The sequence below is a fragment of the Naumovozyma castellii genome, chromosome 9, assembly GCF_000237345.1.
Source record: "Naumovozyma castellii chromosome 9, complete genome".
Taxonomy (NCBI): domain Eukaryota; kingdom Fungi; phylum Ascomycota; class Saccharomycetes; order Saccharomycetales; family Saccharomycetaceae; genus Naumovozyma; species Naumovozyma castellii.
Genome location: NC_016499.1, coordinates 110,911 through 134,055, shown reverse-complemented (window position 1 = coordinate 134,055; position 23,145 = coordinate 110,911). Strand labels below are relative to the sequence as shown.

Here is a 23,145-nt window from a genome sequence, read left to right as displayed (position 1 = left end):
TCTGTATATCGAAAATTCACATATGCACATGTTTCAATTATATAATATTAATTCATTATTAGATTTATTTAATCTATATAAAGTTGCTAAAGGACCTTATGCCAATGGAAAATAATGCACTAATTTTTTGCTTATGATATTTATTAGCTGGATTGGAAAACATGGCCTCACATCTTAATGAAATTTTACTCAGAGTGAGTTTAATCAGTTGTGAACGTCCATAATGGATCACCTAGGTGATGAATCATCTCAACACCATGACCCTTGTTATGGGATTTGATTTCTTCAGTACTCATCATTAGCTTCCCAATGGCAAGGGCATGTTCCTTATTCTCGGCATTAATTACTACAATTGTATCCTTTTCGTAACCGGGGGCATCTGGGAGTTTGGCGCCTGCAGAAGTCAAACCAGGACACATGATATTAGCACCTGAAAGAACAAACTTAATGGCACCTCTGTCCACTTGAACGGTTGGGTACGCTTCTGGAAATTTGTGAACTAATCTCAAAGTAGGAATTAATTCGTCAAATTGTTGGAAGAATAAAACTTCACCATCAACGGTGTATAATTGTATCTTATCTTCACACTTAATTAACTCGATATGACTTTTCTTTGGTATCAATTCATCTATCACTTCCTCTAATTTTGGGTACTGAGACACCAATTTGGCTTTCAAAGTTCTTTGAATGGAAGATTTAACTTTGGAACGTGAATGGATATCTTCTCTGGTGAATCTATTTGAAGTTTAAAGGGTTAAGAGCCGGATATGGTTAGTAATTCTTCAATTGGTAGATCTTTAGTAACACTAGTCGGTTGCATACTTTCTGAACATATTGGAGCTTTGGTTTCTTATAACTGAAGTCCTTCAAACTGTCGAGATGGTTAATATCAATCCTTGGTAAGAAACTTTTTTTCAAACTTCAAAATTGATTTGAAATTTCTACCATAAACTTCTCTACGTCGTTTTACTTGCAAGAAAATAAATGCCACCAATTTAAAAGGCTTTATTCACCGTGGCATTGGGACAGGATATGTTTATATATCAATTACACACATACAGTTAACGAAGGCGGCGGGTATCAGTGCTATTTCATTATTGACAATTCTAATTCCTAAATTGATTATTGTGACCTCACAATAGTTCTTAGAGTTCAATTTAAGAAAAGGAATTGAACAATAATGTCAATCAATAAAATAGTCCCGATTTTCCTAATACTCCTTCTCTCATCGGTTATCTTGATGGGAAAATTCATGATTAGAAAATAAAAGTATTCCAAAAATTCCCTACATTATCTGAGATGTTCATGAAGCGAACATCTAACTGGCGACAATGAGGAGCAGGTCTGGTTTAATTAAATTTCAACCAGCAAAAACACAATCTCGGACGAATCCTCACTGATATGCGTATTTCCCTTGCATAAGGATGGTTCTTTTAAACATTCCAAGAATAACCATAAGAAATAGTCTGAGAAGTTCACATGTATTAAATTTTGACAACTCGAGCACAATTTATAATTTTTTCATCCTGTCTGTAAGTCGCTTTCCACGGATATTTATTGGGGCGTTAACTTTGTAATACACACAAACAGCAAACTTAAGTTAGAGATATAGATTGTGTTCCAAGTTTAATGAATGGAAATTATTCCAAGATATATATCTATATAAATCTATTTCTTGAATTTTTCAAATGCAGTAATAACGTCGTTTTTCGTGAAGTTAATGTTTGTTCCCTTGTAATGCCTATCGATTAAAGTGTATAGTTTCAGATATAAGGAAACCGTTTGACCTTGTAAGCAAGACCATAACTTCTCGCAAAGAGCAGCCTTTACTACCACATTCTGACCCGTAGAGAAATGATTTGTTAAATGCTTATGCAGTCTTTTCACTAACACTTCTATTTCTGATGAAGTATATGTCTTCAGAATCATTTCCAAATTGTGTTTACTGTAAGCGGCTCTCCTTGATGGATTCCCAGAATTATCAGGTAAAGACTGTACTACTTTTGTAGCACCAAGGACAAAGGAAGTTAACTTTGGCATTGATTCACGTAGAAGGAAATCCGCATATGCTTCCTTTTCAACGTCGAATACCTTCTTGGCATTCTGGATAGGAATGTCAAAAATTCCCAACATCTTGACATTTAACATGGTAAACATTTCGATTAACCAATCACTATTCATCAAAAGTTCAATAGATTCATCTAAATCTTCTGAGGCAAGATTTTCGTTTTGTAAGCCAGTCATGATACCAGTACCATCATTTTTCTTTGTTAAGAATTTTGTCACTGTCATCGCCAATTTACTACATGAACTCATCATTATATCGAACGATTCGTACGTAGTGGCATCCTCTAGCTTAATTTCATTCTGAACGTAACAAATTGATTCATATAGTTCTTTGATAAATATAGGTTGTGTTAAGACTGACGCACAAATACTTCTATTTGAAGTGTTAATGACAGATCTTTCTAGATAAATCAATTGCTCATCCACATATTCGAGCCATATTTGCTTGACTTGTGTAAATATTCTCTTCAATGAATCGAGAAGGAATTCTTGATTGGAAAGGTCTAATTTTTTTATTTTCTGCTCCAATAGTATCATCAATGATGGAGCAGCACAACGCTCAGCTTTCAAAGTTTTATTCAAAAATGAAATGATCCTGATGACTATTGGTTGGAAAATTCTGGAAACCATTCGGTTCTTTATTGCAGCAGATTCTCTATCTGGATCCATCTTTTCTATAGAAGACAATGGAATCACTCTGGTGTTATAATCCTGATATTTCACAATAAATTGATTGAAATCAAGGGTGGAAGAAATATGGAAGAAATTTTCTACAAAATTTTGATATTCGACACATTGCTGTTCCAATATTTCCAAGGAAGTGATCATAGAAGACAAAAATTTAGCTGAAGTTGGCTCATCAATATTAAACTTTTTAGTTTCCTTGAAATGTTTCCAACTGGTTAAAATCCGTTGTTGGCTACTCTCGTCCATATTATTCGTTTTATTTGATCTCATCAGTTCATTTTCATCGCTTGTCAATTTACGAATATCTTTCTCCCATAAACTGTTATAGGTGTGTTGAATATTGCTATTCCATACTTCAACTATCTTTTTATATGGCTCGGATGATATTTCTTTGCAGAATAAAATTATGGAAGAGAAAACGAGCAATCGGGACAAAATGCTGGTTAATTGATCGTTCGAAGTTCCATCAGTATGAATATTGGCAAATTTGCTTCCCATTTCTTCGACAACCCTTTCCAAGAAAAGTTCGGTGACTTTTTCATAATACTGACGTCTCTGTTTCAATGCAGCCATATCTCTCAAGTTATAATCTTCTTCATTTAAGTCCCCACTAATAGCCTTTAGGGCCTTTGACAACGAATTCAATTGGACATCTAGCCATGGTAAGCTTCGTTCTCTAATTGGGCACTTTAGTAATTCTTTCAAAGTTTTTTCGTCCAGAGATACTGTATTTAACAGTTCAGACAAAGTATTCCATAGTAGTTTCTTATTAGCATACTCCACTTGTAATCCGTTATCTTGGCTTTCAACATATTCGATATCTTCCGAAAAATTGTTCATTTCCATCAAGAATAGGGTAAAAGAGGGATTCATTTTATCACATTCCTTATTGACATTGTCGGTGGATGGTTCCAAACTAGGTCCAATTTTCTCCAAAGACAAAATACCATTGTTGAAAATGTGTTGCGTCTTGGCTAATTCCAGATCTATATTCTTCAATAATGAATCAACATCATCATTTACATCCCAATTTATGCTTGATAATACTTCCAATAGGGCATCATCATCGATGTCTACATTTTTCTTTGTGACTTCGCTGGACTCTTTCTCACCGATTTCTTTCTCAAGATTCACTGTTGAGTCCTCTTCTTGAATAGTTCCAACTTGATGATATAAATGTGACTGGTTAGGGTCTTCTAATTGCCTACTATAACGAGCTTCATCATTGTTTTCAAAAGAAAGATCATTCGTAGTATCGAACTCCCTTGTATCCTCCGATTCTTCTTCTTCTAAGTTATTTTCTCTCTCTCTGGAATAACTTGTTTTTGAAGGTTCAGGTAAGGGAATTGGTTCTGGTATCGTTTCATTCAAATCTACTCCGCCATCACTATATTCATCTAAATAGAAATCTACGGCATCGTTTTCCAATTGCTCTCCATCTTCACCCATATTTAGCGGCGCCACTTCAGGTGATTCGTTATTTGTGCTACGAGGTTTAACATTTGGATCTTCACCTAGTACTGCATTTAAGTCTTCTAATAAATTTTGTTTCGGATTAATAGGTTGGTTTTGAGTTGCTCCAGAAGACGACGTTTGCTTGGTATTTACATGCGATAAATGAACTTGGTCCGATATGTCTTCGTCACTTTCATCTTCGCTGCGTCTTCCGGGAAAGAATTTGTCTTGAGGTGTCTTTGGAGTTGTAGCTTCTCTAGTTTTTTGATGTTGAACAACTGGTGTCTTCCTTGAAGTAGAAGCGGAAGATTCTGAATATTCATCCGAGTTGCCATATGACTCAAAATCTTTCCTATTGATATTTGGAGGAAGCTTTTCATAGAGGTTTGAAGCTTCTGGAGTTTGTTCAGTTGAAGGTGATATAAATGGATGTTTTGTAGGGGATGAGAAGCCTTGCTTCGGAGGTGAGCCTAATTGTTGCTGTTCATAACTATGTCCAGATAAGGCGTGTGTCCTTTGAGGTGATCTTGGTTGTGGTTCGATTTGACGATATTCTTGAGAATAACGTTGTTTCTGCATTACATTTTGAGTAGGTTGTTGCTCTTGTGCTTTGGTAGTTTGACGGGCCGATTGTTGTGATTGCTGGGCAAAGTTGTTACTAACTGTATTCATTGTGGATGTAGTAGAATAAGGAGCTTTGCTTAACGATGGTTTTGAACCAGGATATGCATTTTGTGGAGTTGATATAAGTTGAATCTTCCCTTGGGTGGCTGCATATGGATGAGTTGAGCTTACAGGAGACTGGGCGACGACTCTTCGTTGTGGAATGTCATTGGTAATGACAGGAGAAATGAGATTCTGAGGAGATTGGGGAGTTAATGGCATTGAGCTTGGTATTGTCGATGAAGTTGGAATTGTTCTAATTACAGCTCTTTCATAGCTCTTTTCATCTAAATAAAACATTGATAAATCCCAATGAAGCAACTCAGGAACATGACCTTCTGCCACCTGCATAAAGATTTTCACCAAGGATTTGATAAAAACAGTTCTCTCCTTTGAAGTATTTGTCTCCCAATAATATTTCTTTCCCATTACCATCATAAAACCTTCGTCTCTCTCAGGATCCCTTTCGATCTTAGTTAATTCTTTTAGATCCCACGTTCTACCAATCTGAAAAGATCCATCTCTATTCTCACGAGCCTTATGCATTTGAACCTCCTTGGGACGATTGCTTTTGGCACTCAAGATAAGTATTCTCTTTTTCTTATTTTCTAATCTGGAGTCCAATGGTGGTCTCGAGCTTGGATGTTTGGAGTCCTCAATTATTCTCACATGTGTTATATAATTATTTGGTGGTGCATTAGTTTTGGGATCCGGTTTTGAGAAACAATAAGTGATTAGTCCTTTCCTATCCCTATCGTACTGTTCCGCCAACAAATTTGAGTTCTGTGACGAGTTGGAGCCACGCGATGTGTTTCTTTTATGACTAAAATTAGTACCAGAGACCGGAGGAGGGGCATTTGAGCCACTGGCAGAACGTGCATGCTGTTGTTGGAAACTGCTCCTCTTGTGATTGCTGCTACTGGAGGTAGATCTATTGTGGTGGAATATGGAGTTCGAATTTTCGTCGTGGGAGGGCTCCCTGGAATGGGACAGCCTCTTAAATGGTGAGGTAGCCCTTTTCATATCTAATTGATGTTCTTAGGTGTCTGCTAACTGCACAAACTTGGATAATCACCGTCCTGATCTGAGTCTCACCAAGTTGGAACATGAGCCAAATCTGTTAAACGTTTACCCTTTTCCAGAAAATATCCATTTGCGGGTAATCGCCCCTGGGAAAATTTTCTAAAACGTTGAACACTTCAAGATCGATAATTAGAGGTTAAGAATGGATGTTTGGAGTCCTTAATATAGAGCCAATCATCAATCAATCAATAATTAACCCAGCTCCACAATGTCTATGGATTTCAACGGCTTAGCGCAACAATTTACCGATTTCTACTACCAACAATTTGACAGTGACAGATCTCAATTGGGTAACTTGTACAGAGAGCAATCCATGTTGACCTTCGAAACCAGTCAATTGCAAGGTGCCAAGGATATTGTCGAGAAGTTAGTTTCCTTGCCATTCCAAAAGGTCGCCCACAGAATCACTACTTTGGATGCACAACCTGCCTCTCCAAGCGGGGATGTTCTTGTCATGATCACTGGTGATTTATTGATTGATGAGGAACAGAACCCTCAACGTTTCTCTCAAGTGTTTCACTTGATCCCAGAAGGTAACTCATACTATGTCTTCAATGATATTTTCCGTTTGAACTACTCCAGTTAGGGAAAAAATGCTGTTTTATTCTATTTGCACATCTATTCACTAACAAAATGGAACATGATCCGTCTAACGTTCAAAATCGCTCTTATATTACCATGACTATGTATTGTTAAATAGTTCTGTGTGTATACTAAGAATTGGAAAAAAAATATAAAAAGTTGTCTTTGTCATAAAATTCTTTCTTGTTTGTCAATAACGGTATATTCCCATTTACAAATACTCTTTAAGAACTTCTCTTCTTTTCTTCTGAGCTTCCTTTGCTGGAATACCACTCTTTATATCTTCACAAACCTTTTCGTCAACTTCTACAGATTTTTCAATGTAGCGGATAAACTTATTCATATTCATTGTTTTGTATTGAATACAAGTGATCCCTTGGTCATCTGCAACAACAATGTCCCCCGGATTAATAACTCTAACCTCACCATCAGATGTCAGAATCTGCAAAGGGGTATTCGTGAGAACAGGTTTAACAGCGGCTTTGGGAGCACATGCACCAACCCCATAACTGTAGACTGAGTAATTTAAATTCTTATGTTCTTCGACATCCCTAATCCTACCAAACACAACAGTTCCTTTGCAACCTTGATATTGAGCTCTCGTAGACATCAAACCACCATACATGGCTTGAGTAGTAGTTACAAATGGTGCATAAGCCTTCTGCATCGAAACCGGTAACGCTAAAACGAGCATTGAATCGGCCGGGATAACATCAATGTAATTTATAGTTGGTCTTGGATCATCAATAGGAACGAATAAAACAGTGTAAGCAATCCCGCATGTAGTCCCTTTCCCTGATCGACGTGTTAGATTCGGAAGGAACCCACCTGTACCATCTTTGTGCAGATTTAGTAAACCATCCGCAATATCACTTGTAGTGAATTTCGTCAATTTGTTCAAATATTCACTCATTGTAAGTCTCGATAACTTGTGAATACTGTTCTTTAGTTAATTTGTTTGACTTTTACAGATCCCGTATAACTCCAATTTTTCTTTAAGAGAATGATCCCTATATTAAAAAATACTCTAAGACTACAATTGTGTATCGGTTATACAGAAAATTGAGGAGGTATTCTATAGTACATCAATGGCATTATTTGATAAGAAAAGCACCTCTCCAGTAGCAAACGTTAAAGGTCAGTTATAGAGAGCAAGCCTTATACAAAGTGATTTAAATTGCCTTATTGTTCAAGAAGGTAATATATACTATTATTCTTCTATGAAAGCTTGAGAATAGTGGTTCATAATAGGCCTACCTGATTAGTGGAAAGACGAAATGCGATAATATTGTAATTCTTACCATCTAACATTCTGTCAAGCACACAAAATACTACCTATCTAAAAATGTAAACAAGGAGAGAAAATACTCACATAAAAAATATGTTGTTTCCTGAACTCCCTGAAATGACACTGTTAGTGTTTCTAATTGTTTAATCGAGAGAATCAGTATTATACACAATCGTTGAATTAGGTCGGACTTTCAGCCATGATTAGGTAAGCGCTCTTTAAAAATCCTAGCTTTCTCGAAGAATGGGCTTAATGTTTAGCTGTAATCCTATATAATATACCTCGGTAGTAGATATACATCGTAGGGTTTACCTATATACGAGAAAAAGTTCCCTTCAATAATGTGATATGCAAATGTGTTATGACAGGAAAAGAGATTCATTTATATCAACATATATTCCGTTGTTTTGCTTTTTTACATACAATCATTTAGATATACAAATTTATAGAGAAACACATGCGAAGATACTGTCCTGTCGATTTCATTAAAATGGCAATGGTGGTGGTGGTGGAATAGCAGATGGTGGCTGTTTCTCATTTCCATCATCTGAATCTACCGACTCTGGAATGGACAGAGCGTCTGAAAATTCATCTTCATCGTTATCATCATTAGCAGCTGGAGTATTGACTTGATCTTGGGAAGGCAATGGGGGTGGAGGTGGAACGAAAGCAGAGCTACTACCACTATCTACTGGTAATGATGGAACAGGTGGACTACTCACATTAACATTATCATTGACTTGAGGTAATGGTGGCGCAACAGGGATTGGTGGTACATTTGAAGCTGCGGAATCTGTAATTCCTGGAACTGGTGGTGCAATAGGAACTGGTGGTGTATTTGATGCACCAGAATCAATAATTCCTGGAACTGGTGGCGCAATTGGTACAGCTACACTGGAATTGCCATTAATTTGAGGAAGAGGAGGTGCAATTGGGACTGCATTAGAACTACCCTGATTAACTTCAGGTAGCGGTGGAGCCACTGGAATTGGAAGTGCCACTGGAGTGGGAGAGTTAGATGCACCTGAAGAATATGGTAAAGGTGTAGAAACAGCAGGTGTTGCTGAATTTGATAAGCCCATTGCTGTTGGTTGGGGGATTGGAGGTGGCGCCACTGGAACAGGTGAAGTAGAAGGTTGTGCTAACGAGGAGACGTTTGGTAAAGAAGGCACTGTTGGCACAGGTAAAATTTCATGGCGATTGTTTCCAGAAGGGCTTGGTTCATCATCTGACCAACCGTCGTCGTCATCACTATCACTTTCCAATCCTCTTTGAATTCTTCTTTGAGCCTCCGCAGCCTTCTTATCAAAGGAGGATGTGGAAGAGGCTTCAGATTTAAAGAATGGGTTCATCTTACGTCCTGCAGATGATATATCGGAGTTCGGTTTATAAGAATCTGTTTGGTTATTTACTGCAGGAGTACTCATGGGTGCTACCTGTGGATTTTGTTGGACATTGTTAACGCCAACGGGTGCAGAATTTGTAGCACCTTCAGAATTTTGAGTATTGGGGGTCGACTCTGGTATTTCTTTGACTACATCTTCTGAGCTTGTCTCTTCTATCTGCTTACGCAAATCGGCCAATCTTTTCTCCTTTTCAGCCTTTTTCTTCAACTTTAGTTGATTCAATTGTTCTCTTAAAAGTCTTTCCTCTTCATCTTCGCTGTCTTCCTGTGCATCGTTTTTAGTCACAGGAGAAGAATTTTCTACCGTAAACGGAGTTGCTTGTGCCGATTCGGATGAAGCCGCGCTTGAAACAACAGAGTCTCTAGCTGGCTTGGAGACAGCGTCACTGTTACCTCTGGATCTTGATTCTCTTTTGTTTAGGCCAAACTTAGCTAATCTTTCTTTCATCTTTTTTTGAGCCTGTTCCTTCAATTGTGCGGCTCTTTCCTCCGCAGATTGACCCTTTGATGAAAGTGATTGACTCTCAGCATTAATCTCGTCAGTCTTAACTACTAAATCATGCATGAAATCCTGCACTTCCTTTTCTAAATCAATACCAAATTCCCATTTTTCGAAATTCTTCGAAGATGTATCTATTTTGCGGCCTGTCATTGTCGACTTTAAAGAAGCTGATAAATCAGAAATCGAATCTTTGATATCATTAATAATATCCTTATTTTGGGCACCTTCTTTTGATATCTTAGAAATTTCTTCTTGATATGCTTCTGTCTCATCCGTTACTGCTTCAGCTGGCTTACCTGTTAGTGCTGCCATTCTTGCTTTTAGAAGAGCTCTACTCTTTGCCTTTTGTCTATCGTTTTCTGTTATTTCACCATTTGGACCTGTACCAATGATGGAGGAAGGATTCTTCTTCTTAAATAATTCAATCTTAGCTGCAGTGATCTTATTGTCAACGTCATCAATCGCTAAGAATAATGATGGAAGTTTAGTGATGATATGATCAAATTTTTCCTTTAATGAATTTGGAATTGAAGGATTCATGTGTTGGTTTTGACATATGTTCCTGATCTGGTATTGCACAGACTCGATACGTTGAATATTTTCTGGTCTTGATAAAGTGATATGTTGAACAGCTGGTTCAGAGCTTTTAATTTCAGGGTATCTCTCTTCAGTCCTTTCCTCCGAGACTGGGATAGAAGATTCCAATTTTGTTTCTTTTTCCTTTTCAGGTTCTGGAACAGATTTTTCAGTTGGTGGAGAAGATGTATTAGTAGAGTAGACAGTTCTACGGTTTCTGAAACTAGGCAATTCATTTTCTTCATCATTATTCTTATACCCTAGTCCATTAATTCTTGGAGCTTCTGAAGTGTTCATATCAGTCTTCAATTGATCCCTAACATCATTTAAGATTTGAGTACTAGAAGGAATCAAACTTGGTGGTAGTCTATTTGGTAATTCTCTTCCGTTCAATTTCCTATAAACGAGATGCATACCAAGGGCAAATTCCTGCTTGTTCAGTTTACCTCTATTGTTAACATCACAAAGATTCCAGATGTGTTCCAAATCACTTCTATTTAAACCAGATTTTCTAAAGATTTCCACGGCCGTTTGAGATTCCATTAATCCACGGTCCTCAGTGTCATAAGTTTCAAAAATCTTATAGAAAAGTGATTTTTCCTGAGTGGAAATTGTTTCATCACTATCAGCATTTAATTTATTATTAAAATTAGATTGAGAATAAATTTCATTTTGACCAAACCCAGTCTTTTGAGCAGCTAATGGCATGGAAGGAGTAACAAAATTTGAAGGTGGTAAATAACCTGTGGCTTGTGGTACCAAATTAGGTTGTTGTGTTTGCTGCTGTTGTGGTTGATTGAAAGACAATTGTGGCATGGAATTAAATTGTTGCTGCATTGGAGGCATTCCACCTGTCATTTGATTTTGTAATGGCATCCCAAATGAAGTTTGTGGCATGTTACCTGTCATCTGAGCTTGTAGCATTCCACCTGTATTTTGGGCCATTACTGGACCGCCAGTGATTTGCATTGGCATTCCGAAACTTGTCTGTGGCATATAACCGGTAGATTGTGGGTTCAACATCCCACCTGTCATTTGACCTTGTAGAGGTCCTCCAAAACTTGTCATTGGCATTAACCCAGTCGATTGTGGTTGCAATCCTTGATTCATTAAATCGTCAAATGGGGTTTTATTTTGTTCAGTGGCAATACCGACATTAATTGCGTTAATAAAGCTGGCAATCTCATTTTTAGTCTTACTGTCCAACTCATATGGGATAGAGTCACCGAGTAAGACATCATTAATTAAGTGCATAGCCAATGCAAATTCAGGAAATAATAATTCACCAGATTTGCTAGTATCACATAAATTCCAAATCTTAGCCAATTGAGTAGGTTGTAGACCAGATTTCATTAAGATAGATCTGCAGTCTGCACCAGAGATGGTGTTTGAACTATTTTTCACAACTGCTCTGAATAGCGTTTCAAATTTGGCTTGATCTTGGGCTGTTATAAATGATAATCTCATTGTTGGAATCTTAATTTCTTTATTGACACCATTGTTTGCAAAAGAGTTGATAAACCCTGTAGCTGTTGGTTTTAAAGGTTCTAATGGTACTTGAGATTGTTGCACGTAGAAACCAGTTTGTTGTGGTAACAGTGGTTGCATAGTGTTTTGAGGTTGAATCTGTTGCACAGGAGGAGCTTGGACTTGTTGAACAGCAGGGGCTTGGAATTGTGTTTGCTGAGGTTGAGGTTGTTGGAAAGAAGTGGTCGGTGCATACATTCCTGTAGCTTGTGGTTGTTGAACTTGAGGTTGCATGATATTTGGCATTGACATGGCTATATTCATATTTCCATAGAAACTTCCTGTTCCTTGAGGTTGGATTGCCTGTGTTGCATTGGACGCAAGAGCCGGAGTTGACAAATTATTCATTGTATTAAAACCTTGTGGTTGATTTGGGTTCAACATAGCATTAGCTGGTTGCTGTTGCTGCTGCTGCTGCTGCAAAGGTTGTGGTTGCTGTTGCTGCTGTTGCTGCTGTTGCTGATAATAGTTCCCAGTAGCTTGAGGTTGAACAGAGCCCATAGGATTATAACCTGTTTGTTGAATCGTTTGATATTGAGGATTTTGATTATAAGCATTTTGTTGATTATTTTGTTGCAAAGATCCAAAATTCGATTGATAATTTGGTTGTTGTTGTTGCTGTTGTTGAGGTTGTTGCTGTTGCTGTTGTTGAGGTTGTTGACCTTGTTGGTAGTATGGTCCAGGTTGGTAACCTCCATTTTGCTGTTGGTAAGGATTATACATCTTGAGAAAGAAAGTTTAAAACAAAGTCTTTATGGATGAGATCAATTGTGATAACTTAAATTCGCAGATATTAGATTCAATTTCCTCAGGGTATATGTTATTATTGAAAATATTCCTTCCCAGTTTTTGTCAGGAATGGATTTATATTGTCACTTATTATTTCCAAGAAAATGGTAGCCCCTATCAAATTTGGAAATTTATACGTGTAAAATGATAAAATATATTGTGACAGAAACTAGAAAGGCAACTGGTGAGTTTTTCGAAATGAAGCTTTAGGAGTTGTCAAAATGGTGATAAGAGACAAGATATGCAATTTTTGGGTCTTACTTGTATTAAGCTTGTTATGTTTTTTCCGATTTTTCAATTTTTGTAAGAACGAAGAAACTATCCACAAGTTCCTAAAAGATTTCATTAGTACGTTCACTTGAGTGGAAAATAATAGACACCGAAATTTTTATAAGAACTCTCTTGGTGTTCTATTTTATTTAAAACACCTTGAAGGTGGTATTTGTGTGTATCAATTGGTAAATATTTGAAAAACCAATTTTTACGAGAAAGACCTTCAACTTAAAAAATAAAATAAAGTCTTGCACAATAAAATAAGCCAAAACCATATCTGGGTTACGTTTATTAATACTGAATATTAAAGAAAGACGTTTATTTTTTTTTATTTTTTTACTTTGTCAAACCAGCTTAATGCCACTCTTTTACTAAAATTAAAAAAATAATTCCACTTAGGAATACCAAATAAATAACAAAATCAATATTATGTAATTTGCTCAAAAGGAAGTTGTTGTTGTTAGCGTTATGACACAGTGTCCATAACCCTCTGTTATTAGTTTTTCAATACAGGTAACCGTTGGTTTGCCGCCTTCGGAGGGACACAGTCCGATCGATCACTTCTTATGCAAAACTCTGTCATATGCTAACGTATATAGGCTACCATGTTAAGATGTCTTTGACAACTGGACCCTTTGGGTATTTATTTATTATTAATATTTATTACTTAGGTGATAAACCAGGTTTCGAAACTCATAGTAAAGGGCAGTTCGTGGTCTAGTGACAAGACTTATTATCTGAAGACTAAAGACTACAGATATAATTTTTAACTGGCGCGGAGGTATTACAGACACCTTTCAACGAGAAACCCTGACTTTCGCTACCAGCATCTCATCTCATCTCAGCTGGCGTTGGTATGGATTGAACAATTGAACAATCGCTCCCCATCGTAATATGACGTGTGCCCGTATAGCATGGTATAGTCTCGTACGAACACGTATAGCTGGGCGGCTATATATAGCAATTGATTGGGCCAGACGTTTTTGTGGTCTTGTTGCAGAAAACGCGTATCCGCGGGTCGCCTGAGAACACCCGTGGAAGCAGTTCGTTAAACGAGACAAGCGGTGAGGTGCGGTGTAAGGGCGCGCCTGCCGCCTGTCAAACGCTCGAACAAAGAGCGTCTCGAGCAACACGATCGTTTCTCAGAAGGGAAATTCTCATTGTAAAGAAACAATGTCCATTCTGCTGCCATTTCTCTGATCAGACCACCATCATGACGGATGGTGTTTTTTGACAGAACATTGCTCGTTCTCGTTCCCGGCACTCACTCGTGAATCTGCCACTTATCCAGCATATATAAATAAGAAGCTTGTGTTTTGTTTCTCTTGGCCTCATTTTATTGTTCTTTTTCATCTTTCTCTCTCTCTCTCTTCCCTTTCAAAAAATCCGTATAACCTATCCACTCGCTTCCCTATAACCATTATAATGTACTCCAAGATCGCTGTTGTCTTAGCTGTCGCCGCCATGGCCTCTGCCCAATCCGCCACTCAAATCGCTGAATTAAACGTCTTGTTGCAAGATGTCTCTTCCAAACTTGGGTGACTACATGTCCTTGGCTACCACCCCAGGTACCGGTTTCACTTTGGATGACATGCCAGCTGGTGTCTTAAGTATCGGTATGGCTTTGGCTGGTGCCACCGACCACTCTTACACTTCCATGTACAGCGAAGTCGACATGGCCGGTGTCTCCTCCATGTTGACCCAATTGCCATGGTACTCTTCCAGATTAAAGGCTCAAATCGACTCCATTGTCGGTGCTCCAGCCACCTCCGCTGCTGCTTCTTCTGCTGCTCCAGCTACCTCCGCTGCCGCTACCTCTTCTGTTGAAGCTGCTTCCTCTTCTTTCGTCGAAGCTTCTTCTTCCGCTTCTTCTTCTGCCGCTGCTTCCTCCTCTTCTTCTGCTAAGGCTACCACCGTCTCCACCAAGGCTGCTGCTTCCTCTTCTGCTGTCGCCGCCATCTCTCAAATTGACGATGGTCAAATCCAAGCTACCGTTTCTCAGCAAACTGAAAACGGTGCCGCTAAGGCTGTTGTCGGTATGGGTGCTTTCGCCGCTGCCGCCGCTTTGTTGTTATAAGTTATAGAATAGAATAATCTATATTTCTCATTCTAAAAATTTATTTACGATAACACGGTATTAAAGGAAAATTATAACATAATTATTATACGTTTCATACTAGAAATCGATATAGCTACGCTACAGGTATGTCCCTTTTTGTAGAAAATTTAATGTTATACTTAGTTTAATGATCTTATTTTGCATTGTCTTTACATATACGCACTATTACATAACATAACTAAACAAAACAAAACAATAAGGGCAACTCATTTCCCACGATTACATAATCGGCCCCACGCGGAAATAAAAAGAAATGCGGATCTCCGTTCGAGAAAAGAAATTTTTTTTATCAATTTTTCAATTTTTCAATTTTTCAATTTTTTTTGCCTCTCGAAAGAAAAAAATTCTGAAATTTTTCAAATCTGGGAATTCACAATTCGCAACAATTCGTCTTGCACAGGAACCCGATGAGCTTATTCCATCGTAGCACTCACCGTGGATATCTATTCTATTCTAGTTTCCATAACCTTCCCTTTTTCCCTTCTTGGCGTAACAAACTTTCATATTTATCCTTATTTAGCTAACTATTGCCTGTAAATACTCACTACCCTTTTTAACCTTTTAGATCAAGATCGTTGGAACAAACAACAGGAGGAATTTTTTTTTATGAGTCTTCAATTACAGCAACCCATCCTTTGATTTGATATGGGAAATATAACTTTATTGAACCAATATAATAACACTACAACGGAAACAACTAATCAAGGCATGCAACAACAGAAGCTCTCGAGCATACCAACAAGCAATACGCCAAGTTCCACAGCAACGGCAGTGAGTACGCAGCTGCAAGATATAAAGGAAGAGGAAGACATGGATGAACTACGGGCAATGGAATCCCATGATTTATCAAACGTAACGAGAGTCTCCACCACTCATGAAGAAGATGGAGTGTCACAATTGCAACAACAAATATCCATTGCTGCATCCTCTGAATTATCACATTCTGATAGTAATAAGAATCTGACAATGCAAGATTTAAAACTTTTGAATAATCAAATAGGAAGCACGGAGGAATTAACATTGCTACCACCTTTACCTAACGTTGATGAACTGTCAAGATTTACACCAAATAACATGGAAACAAGTGAAACAAACGAACCATCGTTTATGAATCGGTTCATCTCTTCGTCGAATACTACTACTACTACTACTAATAACAACGCAATGGATGATAACACTTTCACATTATCTGATTTCAACAATACTCATAAATATCCCATGCAAAACGTACAAATCATTGAAAATAACTTACCGGAAAATACTGACGAAGTTGATGGTAACAGTGGAAATGACGATGAACTAAATGTAGAGGCAAACCTTAGTGTTAGTCACATGATTAATGAAGAGGCAAACAACACTTCTTTCGATTTATCCAAGGCCTTAGAAATTCCATCAGATAATAACAATAGATCAAATTCTAATAATGATCACAATGAGGGAAATTCAAACCTTGCCAGTCCAAAGATACCCTTAACAAATAGATTCTCCAGTACTTTGTTGAACCAAGATCTTAACACAGATAACCTCAATGATGGAATCTTTACACCATCTCATAGGAAAAACAATCCATCATCAAATTCAGTAATAAGGAAATCAATATCAAATATCCGTTCTCAAAGAGATAACTCAGTGGAAATACGACCCATAGAATTATCACACCTTCAAGATACAAGTGCAAGCATCGACAGAAGAGAATCATCCTCGGGAATGTCCAATTATTCAATGACTTCTGAAGAAAGAATATATAAACTCCCACCAATGAATCCAGGAACAAGAAATTCAATAGATAAGAAACAAAGTCAAATGAGTCTAAGACCAGTCATGACCCCCGTACCATTAAAGGAAGTGGGCCTATCAATAGGATTCCCCGGAATTAATACCCTTAGCGACCCGGCAATGACATTATCTGATTCAATAAGTATGTCATCCAAACATACAGCAATAAATGAATCAATGATGATGATTCCCCCAGCTTCAGATTCTAACGAATCTACTTCATCAGCCAAGAGTTCTAAGATGCCGCCACTTCTAAGAAGAGCATCTAGTGCAATATTGAGGAAAAAATCAGTCAAAAACCTAGCTAATAACCCAACTACTCCATTGACCACTGCACCACCATATGAGTTGGCTAAATTACGATCAAACAGCATCATGAACACATCCGCATATTCCAAGGGACCCACCTTTGATCTATTGAAGACTAACTCTGCATTAGATGAACCACAAAATTCTTTTGCAGATCCACATAAGCAACTTGCAAGAACTTCTTCCCTGGGATCCAAAATGAAAAGAGGATTTTCCAGAATAATTAGTGGGAATTCCATTAAAAGAATTGACTCATACCCGGGTGTTAATAATAACAATACTTCGACCGCATATAAACATAACTTGAAGCCTTCCCCAAAATCAAATATTTCATCACCCATCTCTCCATTAGATATGAAGCAACGAATACCTTCAGAAAATACGAGTCATATTGACTCAATGCATGATTACTTTAGTTCAAAACCCTCTGCAAAAGGTAGACTGGGTACATCTAATAATGTTTCTTCATCAACTGTCAATTTAGAAAGAAAAGTTCTTGTTGATATCGATGAGTTAACAAAGAGGGTGCCCGTAGTCACAGTAACAGATAGTAAAAATGCATATGGTAATTGTCAATCAAATATTGTTTTTGATCAACTTTTTAACGATTCAGATCAACCCAAATCTAATAATGTGAACTCTACTTCAACCCCAAACTCAGAGACTCCTAATGAAACTTTAAAAGATGACTCTGAGCCAATGACGATGAACGAATATATTAACCTATTAATCAATCAACAAAGGATTGAAGACGAAAGATTCGCTCACTTAGAGGAGAAATTCAACCAGTCTGGTTGGTGTTCCAAGATGGATATTCTTTCATTGAAAAGGAAAAGAGTCTTAGTCAATAAAAAATGGGCAGAAAGAATTTCCTTTTACCAAAATAAACTAGAAGCATGATACAAACAGAATACCAACAGTTTTATCAAAAAATATATAATGCATAAGATAATAAGTAAGACATTTAATGTACAGACACTACATAATTTCAATTAAAAATAACTAGCATCAACTAAAGAATTTTAATGGGGGTATCTTTTTTTTCTTCAAAACCTCTAAAAAAAAAAAAACTTTGAACAATTTTTATTTTTAAGTAATTACCTCTTACGATAAAGAAATTTTTAACAAAAATGATGAATGAAGCGCTCATTTAAAAGCTCTTTCCAACAGGTTGGTAGGGCTCTCTAAATTAATAATTCAATGTTTATACTACTATTCTTGAACCTGTCAGGCAGGTAACCAGACTCTTTATCACATTCTTTTAATTTACTAACTGCCTTGGATAAGAAGTTAATTTACATAATTTTTAAAAGTCATATGGAGTTCATAAGACGAAAAATAGTTAAAGTGTCGATAAAAACCAAAAATATTAACTACGTACATGTAAAGTATTGAACCAGTTAGGGTAGAAAACAGAAAAAATTGGTTTTCTCCAATATCGGTTCCTCACTTAAAACCAAAAAATTCGAATTTAAAAGCTTCTATGGCCAAGTTGGTAAGGCGCCACACTAGTAATGTGGAGATCATCAGTTCAAATCTGGTTGGAAGCATTTGTGTTTATACTTTTTTTATATTGGACCAACTCTATTAAATACAGTTCGTATTTCAAAGTCGAACTTGTGATTTATGCAAGTCTCAAAGTACTTTTCTTTCGAAGTTAATCTATAATAAAGTTATTAGTATATGGGTATATTTTTACATCATAAAAATTTATCTACTTGGAGGCCTTGGTAAATAGTGACCTGATAGAGAATAATCTTCCAACAACTCTGAAGACTTTAGGCCATACTTTGCTAATGTATGTCATATAGTAACCAACAAACATGGCTACAAAGTTGAAGGCAACAAAAGCACATTCGATACCAAAATTTCTCCATCTATGTCCGTAACTCATATTTTGCACTTCTAAGAAATCATCACCAACAGTGTAAGTACAATAACCGCAAACTGTAAAAGTATTTGGATTCTTCAAATAACCACCATATTCTTCGATATAAGCTGCCATAAACTGGCCACACGTTTGACCCACAGGTGGTTGGCCTGGCACCAATTCCATATTACCACAAACGACCTCTCTATCATGAAGTAACAAACTCACGAATGTATCGATGAAATAAGTGTAAGGTGAAACTCTATACATGAATTTCCAAAATCCAGGGAAAAGACCATATGGTTGCATAACACCACAGAATGAAGCAGTAAAACTATAGAAAAAGGCAACGAAAACAGCAGCTGTTTGTAGATTTGGTGCAGCATATATTAACCACAAACCAAATGTTAAATAATAAGCTGAAAAGAGAATGTAGTTCAAATAGAAGACACCTGCAATATGGGGAGAGTTGTCAAATCCACAACAGAAGTACGCACACAAGAAAAATAGTGTTGAACTTGTTAAAGCCAGCGGCATTTCAATTATAATCTGAGAAAGTAAAAGTACCGACCAATGGTATGTATTTGACCTTGATTCTCTTGCAATAAAGACCTCTTTTGATTTCAATGCCTTATCCTGAACTTGATTAATTAAAGGTGATGAAACACAAAGTGCCATAAAACAGAAGAAAATACAATCTTGTAAACCACTGAGATTTTTCTTAATATTCCAAAATGAAAAACCGATGAAAAGCCCAGCTCCTGAATTTAATAGATACTTAGCGGCAACATATGTTTTATCTCTCTTTGTGCATAGATATTGTCTCCTCGAAATTAAAAGTAATTGCTTCCAGTAGCTTGGTTGTTCCCAAACAGATGTTGAATAATCTACATTTTCACTTAAAGCCTCCCTTTCGAGTGACAAAAGATCGTTTTCGATAGCACCTTTTTCAAATGAGTTTTCCCATATATTTGCCCAATTATTTTCTTTTTCAACAATTTCTTCATTTTGAGTAGTTCCACCGACAACATCGATAATAAAATCAGCGGGGTTATCATATTCAGAGTCAAAAGTAAGACTTGGGTCTTTGGATATGAAATAATCACAAGCATCCTTTGTTGGTCCGAAAAACACACTTTCACCACCTCTCTTTAGTAAAAAGATATTATCGAAATAGCTAATTACACTCTTACTGGGTTGATGGATGGTACAGAAAATGGCTTGACCTTGTTGAGAAAGCTTTTTCAAAAACTTGACGATGGTAAGAGCTGCCTCAGAATCTAAACCGGAAGTAGGTTCATCCAAGAACAAAAGCAATGAAGGTTTAGTGACCAATTCAACACCAATAGACAGTAATTTTTTTTGAGTGGGAGATAGCTTAGCAACCAGCTTGTTCATTGGCAACTTCAACAAAGATGAGATTGTTTCCAAATACTTCATGTCACCATCACCTCTCAATCTACAAGATATTTCCAGTGATTCCTTGACAGTTAGCAAATCTAAATGTAAATCTTGTTGTTGGACAAACCCGATACTTCTTCTAAAAGCGTTTTCATTTGTCAATGGTTTACCATCAATCAGTAGTTCACCAGTAACAACACCACTCTCGATACGTTGGGCTAATACATTCAATAATGTTGTCTTACCAGCACCCGATTCACCCATTAAAGCAGTTAGACCAGAACCAATGAACCCAGAAACGTTATTTATCAACTTTTTATCACCTATGGTGTAGTTTATATTCTTCCAAGAAATTAGATGCTTTTGAGTTTCAACAGATTCGGAAAGGGTACCACTGTTGTTTTGCATATCAATAATAATGGGACTATCTGAAGATAAGGAAGAGAAAGATGTAACCTTTTCCATTTCAATGGAATCACTCATGACCAATGGGGTCTTAGAACGAAATAGAGATGATCTCTTCAACTTTTTGAGCCATTCAGGAGTTCTTTCCTTATTTAATATTGGTTTAACATAATGGGCTGAAACTAGAGAACAGAAGACAAAGAAGACCAGGAAAGCAATGATAATTCCAAAATTTCTCCAAACGTGGCTATATGAATAGTGTAAACTTTGAGATAAATAATCTCTTCCTCTAACATAATCGTTACCCAATGTAGCACCTTGCCAAGCACATGCCTTTCTTGTAAATGAGACGTTATCATATGTGGGGCCCCTTGGAACAATGGAGTCCTTACAGTCCAATTTTAGATTATACAATTCATTTGCTAAGATTGCTTCCATAGCGTATCTGGCTGGGTTTAAGTATGCAATCCAAACGAACCAAGGATGCATATCCTTCAAATAAATGACATAAGATGCATACATAGCAATGGCCAATAATAGGATACCAGCTAATAAGTTTGCAATTGACAGAGTTGGAGATATTAATGTCGCTAAGGAAAATAATGAGACCATGGCAAAATTATACACAGCCAAAAACAATAGGAAAATGAAAAATCTGGCACCATTATATTGTAGATGGGCTAAGAAGTATAGTAAGATACTAAAAATAATGACCAAAAGTAATTTGAAGGTATAATCGAAGAAAGTAGTTGCCAACGTTTCGACCCATGCATAGTAAAAATGAAGTTGGGCCTGTTTACTCACTACTGGTTGTCTTTGGAAGGCAGCAGGCATTTCAGCTAAAGACAGGAAAGTGAAAAATAGAATGGAAAAGAAAGTTAATGAACCTCTTGAATAAGAACCAAGAGTAGAGAGTGGAATATCATAGAATAAAGACCCAATAACTAAAGATTGGATAATAACCGATATGGTTTGTGCTGTTAAATAGATTTTATCACCCAAACTTCTTTGGAAAGCTCTTTGAGTACAATATCTAATTTGAGTTGGTAATGAAATCTTGAAAACTGGGGTGACATCAGCGGGATTTAGAGAAGTTGATTCGATGGTGCTACTAGATTTGGTGATCACATTTTTCCAATGTTGATAGTTTTTCGATTTAATCCACAAATGATATAAATCAAGTTCAGAAGATGGAGTAACAGCCAAATCTGTAACATGAGAAGTTATTTTCCCCTTAGTTGAACTGCTGATAGAAGCAACGGAAGAATCAGTATTATCAAATTGTAAATTCAAAATAGAGGTCAAATATTCAATAATACAATCATTTGGATTCTTTGGAATAGCTAAAGTATCACGGAAATAAATTAAACATTCATCGACAGTACCATAGAAAACTTGATACGAATCAGAGAGCATTAATATTTTATCGAATTTATTAACAATTTTATCACTTGCCTGAGAAATCTTGACCAAATTTACAGATTTAGTTGCTTCAGTCATTTTTTTTAGGATGGAAAGAAAATCCAAAGCGGTAGAAGAATCAAGACCCTTAGTAGAGTTATCCCATAAATATACAGACCCATTGGCGATAAAAGTTTCAATAATAGAAATACGTTTACGTTCACCACCAGAAACACCACGAACGAAATCATTACCAACCACGGTATCCATGACATGCGATAAACCAAACTCTCTTAGTAATTCATCTCTAATTTTGATACGTTCATTTTTTGTAATATCGAATTTACAACTTAATGCGAAATCAATTGTTTGTTGGACCGTAAGAAAGGGGAAATGAACATCCTGTTCGTTATTGTAAATAATTTGATGAGGACATTTGGACGCGTATGATTTATATTCATTTGTCTTGAATTTAATGGAACCCTTTGGTGAATATTCTAACGATTCCTTACTACGGAATAAAGATTTGAACAGTGATGATGTTGGCTTACCTAGAACTAACACCATTTCACCTCCATTGGCTTGAAATGTTAGATCATTTAGTTGTTGAGGCAATTGAGAGGAACCGGATTCAATGTCGGATTCAGTTATGTTATCTTGAATGTCAAGTTTCACTTGAGTACCATCGAATGTAACAGAAGCATCTGCCACAGGCGTAAAATATTCAGAAAGTGACATCTTCCAAGAAAAAAAATTGTTAATTCTTATTATGATAGTCGACTAATTGAAGTTGTTGAAAATGATCCAAAATATGGGGTTATAGAGAAAACGAAAGTAGTATTTTAAATCGAGCGCAAATAGAATATCTTCAAAGACAATTGATATCTTTGATACTTTACGTTTTATACTTCTTCATGTTTGTCATATGAATGTTTATTGGATCCTTCGTTTAGAATGTGCTTTTTTC

The 23,145-nt window shown here is 36.7% G+C and overlaps 8 protein-coding genes and 1 non-coding gene across 9 annotated transcripts; 4 read left to right on the top strand and 5 right to left on the bottom strand.

Moving 5' to 3' along the window:
* Positions 1 to 200: 200 nt before the first annotated feature.
* TMA20 (translation machinery-associated protein 20) lies at positions 201 to 833 on the bottom strand (the record flags this gene model as incomplete). The annotated part of the gene is made up of 2 exons (XM_003678039.1): positions 201 to 735; positions 823 to 833. 2 exons carry the CDS (start codon positions 831 to 833, stop codon positions 201 to 203), a joined length of 546 nt encoding a protein of 181 aa, XP_003678087.1.
* Positions 834 to 1,668: 835 nt separating this feature from the next.
* On the bottom strand, positions 1,669 to 5,895 carry SEC3 (GTP-Rho binding exocyst subunit SEC3; the record flags this gene model as incomplete). Its single annotated transcript, XM_003678038.1, has 1 exon — positions 1,669 to 5,895. One exon carries the CDS (start codon positions 5,893 to 5,895, stop codon positions 1,669 to 1,671), a length of 4,227 nt encoding a protein of 1,408 aa, XP_003678086.1.
* Positions 5,896 to 6,163: 268 nt separating this feature from the next.
* On the top strand, positions 6,164 to 6,541 carry NTF2 (Ran GTPase-binding protein NTF2; the record flags this gene model as incomplete). The annotated part of the gene is made up of 1 exon (XM_003678037.1): positions 6,164 to 6,541. One exon carries the CDS (start codon positions 6,164 to 6,166, stop codon positions 6,539 to 6,541), a length of 378 nt encoding a protein of 125 aa, XP_003678085.1.
* Positions 6,542 to 6,748: 207 nt separating this feature from the next.
* Positions 6,749 to 7,450, bottom strand: NCAS0I00710 (bifunctional 4-hydroxy-4-methyl-2-oxoglutarate aldolase/oxaloacetate decarboxylase; the record flags this gene model as incomplete). Its single annotated transcript, XM_003678036.1, has 1 exon — positions 6,749 to 7,450. One exon carries the CDS (start codon positions 7,448 to 7,450, stop codon positions 6,749 to 6,751), a length of 702 nt encoding a protein of 233 aa, XP_003678084.1.
* Positions 7,451 to 8,310: 860 nt separating this feature from the next.
* NCAS0I00700 (uncharacterized protein) lies at positions 8,311 to 12,558 on the bottom strand (the record flags this gene model as incomplete). The annotated part of the gene is made up of 1 exon (XM_003678035.1): positions 8,311 to 12,558. One exon carries the CDS (start codon positions 12,556 to 12,558, stop codon positions 8,311 to 8,313), a length of 4,248 nt encoding a protein of 1,415 aa, XP_003678083.1.
* A 1,858-nt stretch (positions 12,559 to 14,416) lies between these two features.
* NCAS0I00690 (SRP1/TIP1 family protein) lies at positions 14,417 to 14,974 on the top strand (the record flags this gene model as incomplete). The annotated part of the gene is made up of 1 exon (XM_003678034.1): positions 14,417 to 14,974. The coding sequence occupies one exon, from the start codon at positions 14,417 to 14,419 to the stop codon at positions 14,972 to 14,974; it is 558 nt and encodes a 185-aa protein (XP_003678082.1).
* A 687-nt stretch (positions 14,975 to 15,661) lies between these two features.
* Positions 15,662 to 18,001, top strand: NCAS0I00680 (uncharacterized protein; the record flags this gene model as incomplete). The annotated part of the gene is made up of 1 exon (XM_003678033.1): positions 15,662 to 18,001. The coding sequence occupies one exon, from the start codon at positions 15,662 to 15,664 to the stop codon at positions 17,999 to 18,001; it is 2,340 nt and encodes a 779-aa protein (XP_003678081.1).
* A 577-nt stretch (positions 18,002 to 18,578) lies between these two features.
* On the top strand, positions 18,579 to 18,651 carry NCAS0Itrna13T. Its single transcript has one exon. It is a non-coding gene; the product is annotated as a tRNA-Thr (tRNA).
* Positions 18,652 to 18,815: 164 nt separating this feature from the next.
* Positions 18,816 to 22,916, bottom strand: AUS1 (ATP-binding cassette sterol transporter AUS1; the record flags this gene model as incomplete). The annotated part of the gene is made up of 1 exon (XM_003678032.1): positions 18,816 to 22,916. The coding sequence occupies one exon, from the start codon at positions 22,914 to 22,916 to the stop codon at positions 18,816 to 18,818; it is 4,101 nt and encodes a 1,366-aa protein (XP_003678080.1).
* Between the last annotated feature and the right edge of the window lie 229 nt (positions 22,917 to 23,145).